Below are 16,138 nucleotides of genomic sequence, written 5' to 3' on the forward strand. Positions count from 1 at the left end.
ATAGTCTGTTGACTGTCCGCAAGGGTTATCGGTTGAAAGTTTAAAGAAAGAAATTTAGTTGGGAATCAGCTAGGAAACATTTATTGCCTACATTGACATAGCCTTGTATATCTAAGTCAACTTGAGTCACGGAAGTGAATATGATAGAATGCTTTGTTGAGTAGATGAAAAACTTACATCATTCCTAAACAGTAAATAACAGTGGTTTTATGAAGATGACTCTACTGGAATTCTGTTGCATTTTATAGATGACTTGGCACAGCAATTATTGGGGAAATAGATAATTGTGGAAGAATTCAAATTTTAAGTGATGTGAAACCCTTGAAAATTGGTCTTGAACAAAGAGTTTTTCTGAGTATGGTCATATATTGTACTAGTTTTTAAACATTTAAGGAAAATTGTGTTCTAGTATGTATTTGCACTGAATATTCAAAATCTAAAATGCATGTTCATTGTAATGAATTTTCTATAATGAACACTATTTTCTTACAGGAGAATCTTCTGTTAGATGATGACCAGAATTTAAAGTTGATTGATTTCGGGCTTTGTGCCAATCCAGCTGGTGGAATGGATCAGCATCTAGCAACTTGTTGCGGTTCTCCTGCGTATGCAGCACCAGAATTAGTGTCTGGCAGGCAGTACTTAGGTAAATTGAAAACTCTCTCGGGTGATAGATGATGTGGGGATGTGTTTGTACTAAATTGTAGGGAACTGATGTCCACTATAAACGTGTGAATGGTGTAAGATTAGTGTGTCTGCCATGCAAGAATAGTTTGTTTTAAATTGTAAGGGTTTCTGTACAAGCCAGCTACTGAAAGTTAGCCCATTTTTGGTCACAAGATTGTGCAAATGCTACAATCCCTGTGAAGTAAAGTAGACAGCATGCATCAGTGTCCCTGACTTGGGACACCAGAAACCGTTGGTGTTGAGCTGCAATCTGACTGCATTGTGATTGGAAACACCAATCCAGTCATGTTGGTTACTAGAGCCATCCAGTACAGCTTCAGGTTCAGTGACTGAAAATTTATACTCCAAAAGATTCAGTTATTGTGAGATCCTATGGTATAAACCTTTATGTAAGCCTAAACTACCAAGAAAAATTCAAATAGATTTGACTACTAACATACTGAGCATTGTTTGACCTTTGGAAATATCACTTTTCATGCCTTGTCATGTGATCATGATGCTCTCGATTTACAGTTTTGTTCATATGTCCAGATCTCTTTATTTTTGTACTATCCACAGGTTCTGAGGCAGATATATGGAGTATGGGGGTATTACTGTACGCTTTGTTGTGTGGATTTCTTCCCTTTGACGATGAAAATCTGGGTGCTCTGTATAGAAAAATTCAAGTAAGTGGTTTTGAAAAGTTTCAAGGATTCACCATTACAGAAAAGATCTATTCTCTGTTTCTGTGTTCAGCTATTATTTTCCATCTTTCTTTCCACCCTCTCTTATCAGTTGTTTCATAGTGCAACTGCAAGGTTTTCCTTGTGTTACCCCTTGAAAACCTTTTACTCTCAATTACCCTTCCAGTGCTGAATGATCTCATAGGTCCCAGTTAACTTTGGAATTTGACTAATGCTTATATTATAATTGTGTGTAACTCAAATGCATGAAAATCAGTTTATCTCAGTGGCTAGGTTTTTAAAATGTTGGCTTATCCTTTTTTGTATAACTTGATCCTGTATAACCACATTGAAATATTAAACATAACATCTTTTCCATTTTAGGCTGGTATTTATGAGAAGCCGGAATGGTTAAGTAGCGGAAGCCGTGAGCTGCTTTCTTTGATGCTTCAGGTTGACCCTAAACGGAGAATATTAGTCACTGATCTTTTAAACCACCCATGGATAATGCAAGGGCAAGCTCATGGCATTGATCCTTCATCTAGGTATAAGGTATGAGATTAATCTTTTTATTTTTGATTATCTCCTCTGTTCATGCTTGTTCAAATGATTTAACACCCCATATTTCTTCTTCCACATCCCATGTCCCTGTTGTCTGCATTGTTTTGTATAGCTCGTTCTTCATTTTTCAGATCTGCTGCTGTTTCTTTACCAAGTTCATTTTTCTTTTGCAAAATGGCTTATTTTGCAAGTGTAAACTGTCATCCCGCACAATCATACAATTATACCTTTATGACATGCAGAAGTATTAGCTGTCAAACTTTCAATTCTCAAATTTCATTTTCAGGTCGCCATAGATGATCTTTTTGTTGTTTTACAGATGAACAGCATCGATGAAGACGTCATTACAGAAATTGCCGTTCACCAAGGGAAGTCTAGAGTAGCTGTAAGGCAGGCAGTTTGTAAGTGGTCGTATGATTACTTAACAGCCACGTATTACCTACTACTTTGTCAGAAAATGAAAGGAAGACCCATCAGATTGATATCTAAAATAACATCTCTTGGTGAAATACCAGTAAGTATTTGTAGTTCTTGTATTTAGTTTTGGATTTCTAATTATTCTTAATTACAAGTGGACTGCATAAAGCATGTTTTGTTCAAGTGTAATAGTGTCACTTAAATAAGTGTGACACTCAGAAATAAAACAAAGCCAAGTGCCATTATTTATACTGTGTATATATATGTGTGTGTACACACACAAGTGGAACTTCAACCTCATGAATAAGGGGCATCTGTAGTGCTCACATGTACTTAAGAAACACACACACATACATATATACTGAAAAATATGTATATGTAACACTACATTACTGTTAGGATAAAACGAGACACTTTCTTGAGTGTAATTCTTGATACACTGAAAATCCAGAAGCTTTAAGAGGACTACGGTCTCATTGTCAGAGGGACTAAATAAATCAAAATTTCTACATAGATTAATTATATTAGGTTCCTGCTTGATTTTCTAACAACTTAACCAATCTGGTTTGTTGCAGTGCTGCTCAGTGAGAGGTGTAGATCAAGATGGCCAAATATTCGGCTTTCCTTCAGTCCAAGGGCAATGCACACTTATAACTGATTATTCTCAAGCTGTCTTTGTTGTTTTTGCCAAGTTATGAGGCAATCTTGCTTACAGTTCATTATACTTTTTCAGGTGCAGAGAACGCCAGCCAGATGTTTGATGGAGCAGCTTAATAGAGAGAAACCAGGAGAGTCATCTAATAATGGAATTATAACCACGTTAGGTAATTCTCCTAGAGGGTTGCACACATCTCTAGAGGGAGGCTTAGATGACGTCGATTTGTTAGCAATATGTAAACCTGCTCTGACTGACCACTCCATGGACAGGCCAGATGGTAAGAATTTTGTAATGAAATGCTGTAGAGATTACTGAAACCTTTGAGGCTCCAGTAACGCCACGCAGATTTCAGTTGTTGACATTCCAGTGACATAAGCTGTATGAGATTACAGAAGGAAATTCATCATAATTGTTTTGGCTTGGTATCAATTGCATGATTTCTAGATTTACTTAGGAATGGTTTCATTTCATCTCCAAAATTAGGGCTGTTAAAATTATCACAAAAGTTCTAAACGGGGAATCATCAGAATTTTCGAAGGGCTGCCTCTGACCTCAGTACTTCAGTCCAAGTTTTTCTTCCATATCTGTTTCTTATCACTTAACAATGGTGTCCCCCTTGGAAATCTTAAACTGTAGGATGTTCAACAATAATAGCCATCTCTCCATTTTCCACCTTTATTTACATGAAACTAAGTGCAATTTTTTTATATAAACAAATTAAAATTAATCATAGATAAATACAGAGGCAAAATACTGAAAAAGTGTATCATTTTTAGGAACAAATAATAAATCAGGTAATTTGATTTTTCTCTTGATAAACATACATGTAATTTTTTATCATAATGTAAGATCAACACCATTTTGTCCCAGTCCTGGAGGAAAGAGTAAGTTGTGCAGTCAGTGAAATGTGGGTCAGTTATTCCCCCTATCTGTCAGCTACCTGCCCACTGATTGATCATTGTGTTAAAATTATTCAGTGACTGATTCCATCAGGCTCTAGAAATACTCCTATATAAATGGCTGGTTTGTATGTCTAGGTAAAAGGCAAAAAATTTTCATGACTTGCTAGGCAATTTATATAGTAAATATAAGCAGTTTATACAACTCATTGCTGTTAATATTATTTTATAAGTTTCAGATCTTAAAATCTCACAAAACAATCACCATCAGTAACATTCCACTTACCTTCTACCCTAGCAAAGAGTCCCAGAACAAGGTTAAGGATCTTTTGACCTTCCATTTCTCTTCAGGGCAACAAAACTCCAAAAATCAAGCCTCTGTCTTGTGATTCAGTCCATGCTTGCAGTGTAGAGGGAGTGATGGATTTTTTAACTGATTTCTTGTTCTACTTTTCAGGCTGTTTGACTCCATGTAAAGCAGAAACCTTAAATCCAGAATTAGAACTGACACCTCTCGTATCTCCCAAGAAACGCAGACCTTCTTCCAATAGTGATGATGATAAAGAAAATTTCCTCCAGCCTCGCGTTCCTACCCCAGGTCACAAACCTCGAAAGAAATCCACTCCGTCTACACCTGGTAAGTAATAAAAGGCATTTTGTGAATCATTTTTGTCTGTAAGTGAAGATTTGAGAATTGAAGGAAAGATTACACCGAACAAGAAATTTACCTTATGCTTTTGATATTGACCATTTGACAGACTCGGGCATAAGGGTATGCTTTGCAAACTGCTTAGAGCTATGTTCCTCTGCTCTACAAATTCCCTACTCACTCTTTTTTTCATTGCTGTGTTAGTATGTGTTCTTAATAGCGCAACTTATGCTTCCTCTCCCCTTTCTTTTGAAGTTTGAATGGATTCGTTCTGTTGTGAATGGTAATCCCTCATTTTATTAGACCAACAGTTTGGTTTTCTGTATTTCTGACTTCTCTCGCCAGTCATCTTTTTGTTGTCACCAAATCTCCTATGGTCTTCATCTCATTTTAGGACTAATTTAAATAAAGGTCTCAGAAGTTCAAGTTCAATATCAATTTTTTATCCACTACCTATCTCATATACTGCCTTTAGTTTTGTCAACATGGTAGATGTTTTACAATATTTCTAGCTTGCTTTCAAGAGTGTATGCAGTTCAGGGTCATAAATCTGCTTTGAAAATTAATTTATGTTTGTGGCCAGATAACCAAACTATGAATAAAATTAATCTTGTAACTATATTGTGACATGAACAAAATAATTGAAGACTTAACTCTTATGAAATTCTTTTTCCAGTGCCTAGTAAATTATCCCCGTCCAGGTCGGTAGACAGTGGTCTGAACTGTGAATTTTTGTCACCTTCCCGAAATAGGTAGGTGCAAGTATTGTGGTTGTGGGATATGGTTGGCAATAAGTACAATATATATTATTTAACTATGCTTCTCTCTAGCTCCTATAATATTCAAATCATGATATTTTTTTGCTTGAGCATTCATTTTGTTCTTTCACATTTTTCTTAGGGATTTACATACTGTATTTCTTTTTCTAATTGCTTTTAATGTCAAGCTGTAAGATAATCTCTCTCTACAAGTGATTAGTCTGTATCATGGTTCCTGGTTCTTGGCTACCTTATTTTGTTTTGCATGTCCATGTTGCTATTTTTTAAAAAGAATTCTTTTATTCCATATGGAGGATAATGTCTTGTTTTAAGAAAAAAATAAATAATGCATTTGTTCTTACACGGGTACAGACTGTACACCTTTCACATGTGGAGCAACCTTCAGCCCATGCTAGAATGGCTGTAGACTTGAATAACAAGGAGAGGTAACCTGGTGGAGAGGGGAAAGGGGAGGCTACTCAATGCATGCCATCCATTCTTTTTACAGCCACTTTCCTGTGTAGATGTGCTTGATCACACACGCCCCTTGTGCTGTAGCTTGGCTGAGTACAACCAGAACTTCTTTGCAGTTACTTCTTGAGTGTCTTTTGGCCTAGTTTTTCTCTTTTGGAGAACAATGACCAAAGCTGTCGTGAGGATCATGGATGGCCATGCAGCTGCTTCACGTTCCCCATTTCAGTAGACCCGCACTCTTATGTGCACAACTTGTAGAGGAAGGGAAGGTTTCCTTGTAACGAATGTGTATCGTTGTCATCACCCAGTGGGAGCATTATGACAGGAGGTGGAGGAAGCTTTGGAAAGGCTCCTTGTTATTCAGTCCACAGTTGTTCCAGCGCATGTTGACATACATTGTATACGAAAGGCTTTGGCTTTTGGCTTTTTTCTGTTCTGTATGAAGATATATTACTTGCATCTGAATGTGTGTTGTTTATGTAGAAGATCTGATTCGTTCATTTTGTTATTTTCAGGTACTTAATCTCTTCAGAAGACTGGGCAAACACTCCGGAACGAACTCCTAGGTCCTCGCGTAAAATGTTTGGTAGCATAGAAAAAAGTTTGGATAAAATGAGGAATATGCTGACACCCAGAAGAAGACTAGGATCTAACCAAGGACCTTCAGTTGTTGAAAGCAAGGTATGGCTTGTATACTTCATTGCTGATTTGTGAGATTTTAAATCGCTCCATGTATTTTTAAATGTGTAGTTAGCTTCCAGTTGAGAAAATGAACTTGAGAAGCCCTTACTAAAAGATTTATGCTGTTTAGATACTTATAGATAAGGAACTGCAACATTTTGGTACAAAAATATTATCTCAGTTATCTGTGTTAATACATCCAAGGACCTTGTGGATATTGGAAGTTTGCGGATGCTGTCATAACTCCACAGATGTAAAATAGCAGTTTTATAGCCTCACAATACTCTTATGTGTATAAACAACATGTGATACACTGTCTGATACTGTAGTACACAGTGCTAAAATACACAGTATGAATATCAGAATGCATGAGGTACAAAAAAAAAAAAGTAGGGTACAGTACATTATCAGGTAAGATTCACTACAAAAATAAAAAGTGAACTTAACCGGCACAAGCTTAGTAGCTTCCTAAAAATTACTCCGGTTATCCAGGATTTAATGTTTCTAAGTTCTATACAATTCAAAAGATTTATTTTTATTTCACAACATTTATCTTTTCCAGAACATGTACAATGTTAGTACGACAGGAAGTAAGAATCCTGACCAAGTTCTCAGCGATTTGCGGCGAGCATTGTTAAACAAAGGCATACTTTGTAACCAGAAAGGGTGAGTGAGAATTACCTGTATTTTTACTTGTTTCAGTAATGACCATTAGATTATCTATTACTGAAAGAGTACATAACGGCTTGATGCTAAACAGTATGATCTTTCCAACCAATGTATATGTAGTTGTAAGCATTATAGTACATCAGCCACTGAGTACACATTTATTACCTATTACCTTCACTGTTACATATGGTTGAATATAAGGGTTTCACAACAAACCCGTTCCTTTGCCAATGCAAAAAGTACAGAAATAGAATAAGGAAGTCCAAAAATTAAATTCCCATATCAGTAATACACTAGTTATATGTTGACAACACTGGTGAAGCTGGCAATTCTAATGAAATTTACTTTATACAATACCTGTTTAACTATAACTTTATCACTTAATGTAATGGAGTAATAAAAATGAGAAAAGGTGAATTAAATGAGTTGACTGGATCTGGGATACCCGGACACTTATTAGCCATAATACAGTTAATGTGGCTGTGATGAAAGTTTTGTCGTCATCTGATTTTTTGCATAAAAGTAAAATATGAGATTCTCCTCTCTTGTGCTTTTCCTTTCTACTTGCTTTTGCTTTGTGAATGCAGTTTAATAAATACTTTAATGTTTAAAATTGCAGACACCACGCATTGAGATTTATACTTGGATCATTATCATCTACAGATTTTTCAATGTGTTTACAGTAAATGTGGGGATTACAGTTATTTTGTTACGGTAATTTTGTGAGATTACTGTTATTTGTCAAGTAGAGTATCAGAATTAGTTATTTTATGATAGTAATAGTGAGATTACCGTTATCTCAAAGTAAAGTACAATGTATATTCAATGTTTCAGATACACTTTACGGGGGAAAGTTCGAGATGATGTTGGTGGGGCAAAGCTAAGTTTTGAGCTGGAAGTGTGCAGAGTACCAAGGTTAGATGTCATTGGCATCCGTCGCAAGAGATTGAAAGGAGATGCTTGGATATATAAGCGCGTGTGTGAAGAGGTTTTACGTCTTGCTCAAAGTTCTTCAAATAGCAATACACCAACGTCTGCCTTTACTGCTACTGTTGCATGTTGAAGTCTCGGCACCAGACGCAGAGCACACTACGTAGTGTATGCTTGTTGACATTTCATCCAACTTGTGTGATTGTTTGGATACTCCATTTCCTGTGCTCAAAAGTATTGAAATGCAATCTCTGGTAAATACTGATTAATTGTACAGTCATATATATTTATATATATATCTATCCTAGTTTTTAGTTTTTTATGCATATCAGATAGATTGTTCTTTCAGGTACATTTTTGTAACTCCAAGTCAAAACTGATTTGGAAAAGTTAAAATATTTTAATGGCTTTCATTAATTTTCTGATTATGATTTTTTAACTCTGCGGTAGCTGTAATGTTCAAAAAGGAACAATTTGTGTAACTAAAACATAAAATATTTTTATTTTAGTAACTTAAGTGTTGGTTTACTTCTTTCTCACTTCATATATGTTTTCAGTGTGCTTTACCAGATCATATGATAAATACTCGAACCAAACGTAAGTCTCATCACTTTCAAGTTTTATGTTCATTCATCTGACTTGAATCTTGGTAACAAAGAGAAATATTTTTGCAGACTGTAAAACAAGTTTTTAAGTTTTCTCAGTCTGTCACAAATCAAATCAGTTTGGAATATGTAAAAAGGCTTCCAGTTATGCAATTCCATACATCATAAATTTAGCAATTACTTCTGAGCTCGAATGTGTTTTTGATAGACCCAGTGTAATAAATAATGATATCTTTTGTACTATATAATAGATTATATTTTAATGATTATGAATGAGAATGTCCATATGTTACTCGGTAGAATTTTAAAGATGGTAATTAAAAATGAAAGTACAAAGGTTTTTCATTTTTCCAGTTAAAATAAAAATGTCACTGTTCAGTACACCATGTAATTAGTACAGCATTATGAACTATTTGCAACTGAAACCACAGAGTGAAATATTTAGATTCACAGGGATTGTTCAAAGTATTTTGTTCTGTGATAGAGGTGAAACTTGGAATAAGGTCAAGTTAGATAGCTAAACAAGGATAAAAGGGGAATGAGTGAACGTACACGGGAGATAGCAGTGCAACTAGAGTTGAAAGGATGCTGCAAAGAACCATTAGTATTTTCTACTTTGTTCTATACAAGGCACACTGTAAACAGTACCCCAAAAAGGTCGGTACACTGACATATTTGTGACTAAGAATACCAGATATGAATTTAGTGTAATATTTATTTGTATTTTTAAAATAAATGTACTTATCTGTAACACCAACAAAATACCTTGTTTGAAAATATGACTTTCAATCCCTTACCTGTACTTCAGAAACAGCACTGCTCTTATGGGAATATGAACTTACGCTTTCGTGAATGGAGTTTCTCACGCAAGGCGTGCTTTGGTTGTCAGTGACTAACTAGAAAAAACAAAACCCTTGAATGCTACAGTGGGAGAGAAGTGAGTAGGGCAAATGGGTCCCTTGAATGCTATTAGGGGGATTTGGGTAGGTCTATATAATTCACACAACCTGAGTTTGCCTAGGTCGTGCAATGTGTGACCAAGGATGTCGTAGTGTGTTCTCTTCGTCTGTGGTGTGCAAGTCACATGGTCAACCTCTGCCTGTGCTGTGTTTTGTATGCCCCACAAATTACAAAGCCCTGTGTGTGTGGTAAAAAAGTTACTGTAGAAAATTAGCCTGAATTTAGGTGTGGTGTGGGCAAGGGCAACCTGTACAATAAATTTACAGTATGTCCCAGACAGTGGTAGATCTGCACTTGATGTGTGTCTCCTGTTGGAAGAGAATACTTGAGAGAAGCCATGTATTTTTTGCATAAAATTAAGGTACATGTAACAATCAAGAAAAGAATTTGATTACCTACTGAAGTTCCTTTCAGTTCCAGTTGATATATATTGACCTAGTACTATAATGAAGTGAAGTCTGAGTTAGCTGATGGATCACATCTACCTGCAATGAAAGAAATACGCATTCACAATTGTTCAATTATAAAAATAATGACTGATTTTTCAAGAGCTCTTTTTATTAATACATCACTTAGATTGCTTTTTGTTCCTGGAAATGCAAGAACCCATTTCTACATGTGAAACATTTTCCTGCACTTCAAAGTACAGGCATCAAAACAATGTGTAGATAAATGCAAATTACAACTGAGTGTCCTCAATTGCTGTAGCTTGCCATTGTGACAATAAAAGCAAACGGTTCCAAAATCCTGTCTACCCTGACTGATACCACGACAGTCAAATTCATGAAAATGCATAAAGGGGCGTTGCAATGCATCACATCACTAATATGACCCGACTACTGCGATACAGACTGGTATCACGCAGCCAGTGAATTGGACTGAGGTTTGGCCTGCCTGACAACTGATGGTATTTGTAAGAGTCCTTACGGTCACCTTATATCTAATGTTGACCACTAAATGTATTAAAATCCAACCAATAATAAATGTCTCCTAACATTATAAGACCATAGCTGTCCTTCATTCAAATAACTGTGATCTTCATCTCTATGTAGAGTATAAGTGGCACATACAGATGCATAAATACTATATGTATTGTAAGCTGTGAAGCATATGTATACTATATGTATCTATGGCTGTATATATGTACACTCACGTCGTATGCTAACAGAGTACAGTTATAGATAGTTGATAGAAATTTGATGTACACGTAATAATTTTCATTGTATATGTATATACAGTATATATATATATATATATATATATATATATATATATATATATATATATATATATATATATATATATATATATATATATATATATATATATATATATATATATATATATATATATATATATATATATATATTTGCTGACCAACCTGGCACTGCCTGGGAAAACTGAATGACAATATACAGGTAGGGGAGAGGAGGGGGAAGGGTGAAGGGGAGGAGAAAAGGAAAGGGGAGGGGAAAATGGAATCGGGAGGGAAGTTACATTCCTCTATCAGAAGAGAATAAAAAGCATCTCCACTGAACATCGACAATAAATATGAAATACTGTATGTCTACAATTCCCACTCAGGTGTGTGAGGGAGGGGAGAACGCCTGTCTCTCTGGTAACAACCGTGAAGTGAAGTGTTGTTGCCAAAACACCCCATAAACTGAATTTATAACAATATACGCCATCGGGACACCACAAAGTATTCACTATAACGGATTCCAAAGGTAAAAATGAAGGAGAAATGATGGAATTAATGAAAAAATTTGCATTTGAACTAAGGAAAAGGATATATTGTACTGTCATCTTACATTTTGCACGTCGTGTCGAGCTAGCAGCTACTACGCAAATGAGGAAGGCAACTGGCATGTGTATGTGCTTAGGGAGAAAATCTTTGGATCTGCTCATTTGGGCTCAATGCTTTACAGCTATGAAATGCTTTGTAACGTCCACAGCAATCCCACCTTGTTAAATAAATGAACGTCAAAAATAAAAACAGTACTTACTGAACGAATTCAATATTCAGTTTTATATATATATATATATATATATATATATATATATATATATATATATATATATATATATATATATATATATATATATATATATATATATATATATATATATATATATATATATATATATATATATATATATATATATATATATATATATTTTGACTCACATCAGGATCGAACCCAGGTCTTTCAGTTGAAAGGCAAGGGCGCTGCCCACTAGGGCAAGCAGTTAGCTTGCCAAGATAATTCCTAACGTGAAGTGGCACTCAGTTTCCAACTTTTTTTATGACTTGTATGGCCTAGTGGGCAGCGCCCTTGCCTTTCAATTGAAAGACCTGGGTTTGATCCTGATGTGAGTCAGAAATTTATTTCTGTTCCACACGTGATTGTGTGTTAATTATTTCTAATATATATAGATATATATGTGTGTATATGTGTATATATATATATATATATATATATATATATATATATATATATATATATATATATATATATATATATATATATATATTACTGAAATTTAAATTAGATCAGTAAGTACTGTTTTTATATTCGACTTTCATCTACTTAACAAGATGGGATTACTGAGAACAAGAGATTAGCCTAACGTTATCTGGGCTATTGAAAATGCAACTTGCAAGATACACATATATATACGAGTATACTGTATATACAAGATATACGATGAAATTATGTTTAGGGGAAGAAATTTTAAGGGTTGCATGATATGTGAGATCAAATGATACACCAGAAGATATATATCATATTTCATGTTTTACTCATTTTACTCCTATCGTGGAAACTCTGTAAAACACCCTGATTTTACATCTTTAGTACATATGGCATTTCTCAATGACACTTGTCCAAAGCAGATTCATTTTAAGAACAGTGGGCAAGTGTTGGTGGTCAGTTGGCCAATGCAACCAAGATCCGGTCACCAAGGGAGCTACAAAGGGATACTACCCACCAACAGTTGTCCACTGTGCCCCCTCAGATCCACTCTAGAACCAAAATCAACTACTGAATCAAGATATCATCACCAAGGGAGCTACAGTGGGCAACAGCCTACCAACTGTTACCCACTGTGCCTCCTCAGAGGCACTCTTGGGACCACAGTACACTGTTTAGCCAAGACCTGGTCCCTGAGGGAACTACAGTGGGCAACTGCCTACCAACACTTACCCACTGTCCTCCTCAGAGGCACTCTTGGGACCACAGTACACTGTTTAGCTAAGACCTGGTCCCTGAGGGAACTACAGTGGGCAACTGCCTATCAACAGTTACCCACTGTGCCTCCTCGGAGGCACTCTTGGGACCACAGTACACTGTTTAGCCAAGACCTGGTCCCTGAGGGAACTACAGCAGGCAACAGCCTACCAACAGTTACCCACTGTGCCTCCTTGGAGGCACTCTTGAGACCACAGTACACTGATTAGCCAAGACCTGGTCCCTGAAGGAACTACAGCGGGCAACAGCCTACCAACACTTACCCTCTGTCCTCCTCAGAGGCACGCTTGGGACTGCAGTAGACTGTTTACCCAAGACCTGGTCCCTGAGGGAACTACAGTGGGCAACAGCCTACCAACACTTACCCACTGTGCCTCCTCAGAGGCACTCTTGGGACCACAGTACACTGTTTACCCAAGACCTGGTCCCTGAGGGAACTACAGTGGGCAACTGCCTACCAACAGTTACCCACTGTACCTCCTCAGAGGCACTCTTGAGACCACAGTACACTGTTTACCCAAGACCTGGTCCCTGAGGGAACTACAGTGGGCAACTGCCTATCAACACTTACCCACTGTGCCTCCTCAGAGGCACTCTTGGGACCACAGTACACTGTTTAGCCAAGACCTGGTCCCTGAGGGAACTACAGTGGGCAACTGCCTACCAACAGTTACCCACTGTACCTCCTCAGAGGCACTCTTGAGACCACAGTACACTGTTTACCCAAGACCTGGTCCCTGAGGGAACTACAGTGGGCAACTGCCTATCAACAGTTACCCATTGTGCCTCCTCAGAGGCACTCTTGGGACCACAGTACACTGTTTACCCAAGACCTGGTCCCTGAGGGAACTACAGTGGGCAACTGCCTATCAACAGTTACCCATTGTGCCTCCTCAGAGGCACTCTTGGGACCACAGTAGACTGTTTACCCAAGACGTGGTCCCTGAGGGAACTACAGTGGGCAACTGCCTATCAACAGTTACCCATTGTGCCTCCTCAGAGGCACTCTTGGGACCACAGTACACTGTTTACCCAAGACCTGGTCCCTGAGGGAACTACAGTGGGCAACTGCCTATCAACACTTACCCACTGTGCCTCCTCAGAGGCACTCTTGGTACCACAGTAGACTGTTTAGCCAAGACCTGGTCCCTGAGGGAACTACAGTGGGCAACTGCCTATCAACACTTACCCACTGTGCCTCCTCAGAGGCACTCTTGGGACCACAGTAGACTGTTTAGCCAAGACGTGGTCCCTGAGGGAACTACAGTTGGCAACTGCCTATCAACAGCTGCCCACTGTGTTTCCTTAGAGGCACTCTTGGGACCACAGTAGACTGTTTAGCCAAGACCTGGTCCCTGAGGGAACTACAGTGGACAACTGCCTATCAACAGTTGCCCACTGCCTCCTCAGAGGCACTCTTGGGACCACAGTAGACTGTTTAGCCAAGACCTGGTCCCTGAGAGAACTACAGTGGGCAACTGCCTATCAACAGCTGCCCACTGTGCCTCCTCAGAGGCACCCTTGCATCCACAGTAGACTGTTGAGCCAGGCTCTGTTCCTCCTTGTCTGGAGTCCACCACTCCTCAGAAGGCCTCCACCGATCTTCTTCAGGCCTGTCCGACTGCTCACCATCTACCCACCACTTATCTTCCTACTACTCTGGGGTCCACCACTCATTGGAAGGTCACCAACGGTCTTCTTCAGGCCAGCCCCACGCCTCACCATGCCACTGACCTTCCTCCTTTTCGGGAATCCAAAACTCATCAGGAGGCCACCAATGGTCTTCTTCAGGCCAGTCCGACACCTCACCAGCAGCCCCCCACTTATCTTCCTCCCCCTCTGCACCCCACTCGTCGTGAGGCCACAACTCTTCCTCCTCCTGTGGAATTCTCTGCTCGTCGTGAGGCTGCCACTGTTCTTCCTCCTCTGGAATCCTCTGCTCGTCGTGAGGCCACAACTCTTCCTCCTCTGGAATCCTCTGCTCGTCGTCAGGCCACCACTGTTCTTCCTCCTCTGGAATCCTCTGCTCATTGTGAGGCCACCACTGTTCTTCCTCCTCTGGAATCCTCTGCTCGTCGTGAGGCCACAACTCTTCCTCCTCTGGAATCCTCTGCTCGTCGTCAGGCCACCACTGTTCCTCCTCTGGAATCCTCTGCTCATCGTGAGGCCACCACTGTTCTTCCTCCTCTGGAATCCTCTGCTCATCGTGAAGCCACCACTGTTCCTCTTCTGGAGTGCTCTGCTCGTCGTGAGGCCACCTATGTTCCTCCTCTGGAATCCTCTGCTCGTCGTGAGGCCGCCACTGTTCTTCCTCCTCTGGAATCCTCTGCTCGTCATGAGGCCACAACTCTTCCTCCTCTGGAATCCTCTGCTCATCGTGAGGCCACCACTGTTCCTCCTCTGGAATCCTCTGCTCGTCGTGAGGCCACCACTGTTCTTCCTCCTCTGGAATCCAATGCTCGTCGTGAGGCCACCACTGTTCTTCCTCCTCTGGAATCCTCTGCTCGTCGTGAGGCCACCACTGTTCTTCCTCCTCTGGAATCCTCTGCTCGTCGTGAGGCCACCACTGTTCTTCCTCCTCTGGAATCCTCTGCTCGTCGTGAGGCCACCACTGTTCTTCCTCCTCTGGAATCCTCTGCTCGTTGTAACGCCACCACTGTTCCTCCTCTGGAGTGCTCTGCTCGTCGTGAGGCCACCACTGTTCCTCCTCTGGAATCTTCTGCTCGTCGTGAGGCCACCACTGTTCCTCCTCTGGAATCCTCTGCTCGTTATGAGGCCACCACTGTTCTTCTGCTTCTGGAATCCTCTGCTCGTCGTGAGGCCGCCACTGTTCCGCCTCTGGAATCCTCTGCTCGTTGTGAGGCCGCCACTGTTCTTCCGCTTCTGGAATCCTCCACTCGTCGTGAGGCCGCCACTGTTCTTCCTCCTCTGGAATCCTCTGCTCGTCGTGAGGCCGCCACTGTTCCTCCTCTGGAATCCTCTGCTCATCATGAGGCCGCCACTGTTCTTCCACTTCTGGAATCCTCTGCTCATCGTGAGGCCGCCACTGTTCTTCCTCCTCTGGAATCCTCTGCTCGTCATGAGGCCGCCACTGTTCCTCCTCTGGAATCCTCTGCTCGTCGTGAGGCCGCCACTGTTCTTCTGCTTCTGGAATCCTCTGCTTGTCGTGAGGCCGCCACTGTTCTTCCTCCTCTGGAATCCTCTGCTCGTCGTGAGGCTGCCACTGTTCCCCCTCCTCTTCATGAGGTGACACTGGTGCCGGAGTTTTATATGGAAC

The 16,138-nt window shown here is 39.6% G+C and overlaps 1 protein-coding gene across 4 annotated transcripts in view; it reads left to right on the forward strand.

Annotated features, from left to right (window-relative positions):
* The window catches only part of LOC136846765 (maternal embryonic leucine zipper kinase-like), a 28,264-nt gene extending 19,278 nt beyond the window's left edge, over positions 1 to 8,986 (forward strand). For all 4 annotated transcript variants that reach the window (XM_067117986.1, XM_067117987.1, XM_067117985.1 and 1 more), the window contains exons 5-14: positions 493 to 646; positions 1,246 to 1,352; positions 1,734 to 1,901; positions 2,230 to 2,424; positions 3,061 to 3,262; positions 4,342 to 4,521; positions 5,210 to 5,285; positions 6,281 to 6,446; positions 7,009 to 7,112; positions 7,950 to 8,986. In XM_067117986.1, the coding sequence (XP_066974087.1) occupies positions 493 to 646; positions 1,246 to 1,352; positions 1,734 to 1,901; positions 2,230 to 2,424; positions 3,061 to 3,262; positions 4,342 to 4,521; positions 5,210 to 5,285; positions 6,281 to 6,446; positions 7,009 to 7,112; positions 7,950 to 8,178 (1,581 nt within the window). In that variant the 3' untranslated portion in view covers positions 8,179 to 8,986. The remainder of the gene's footprint in view (positions 1 to 492; positions 647 to 1,245; positions 1,353 to 1,733; positions 1,902 to 2,229; positions 2,425 to 3,060; positions 3,263 to 4,341; positions 4,522 to 5,209; positions 5,286 to 6,280; positions 6,447 to 7,008; positions 7,113 to 7,949) is intronic.
* Positions 8,987 to 16,138: the final 7,152 nt, after the last annotated feature.

This window comes from Macrobrachium rosenbergii, chromosome 15 (genome assembly GCF_040412425.1).
Source record: "Macrobrachium rosenbergii isolate ZJJX-2024 chromosome 15, ASM4041242v1, whole genome shotgun sequence".
NCBI lineage: Eukaryota > Metazoa > Arthropoda > Malacostraca > Decapoda > Palaemonidae > Macrobrachium > Macrobrachium rosenbergii.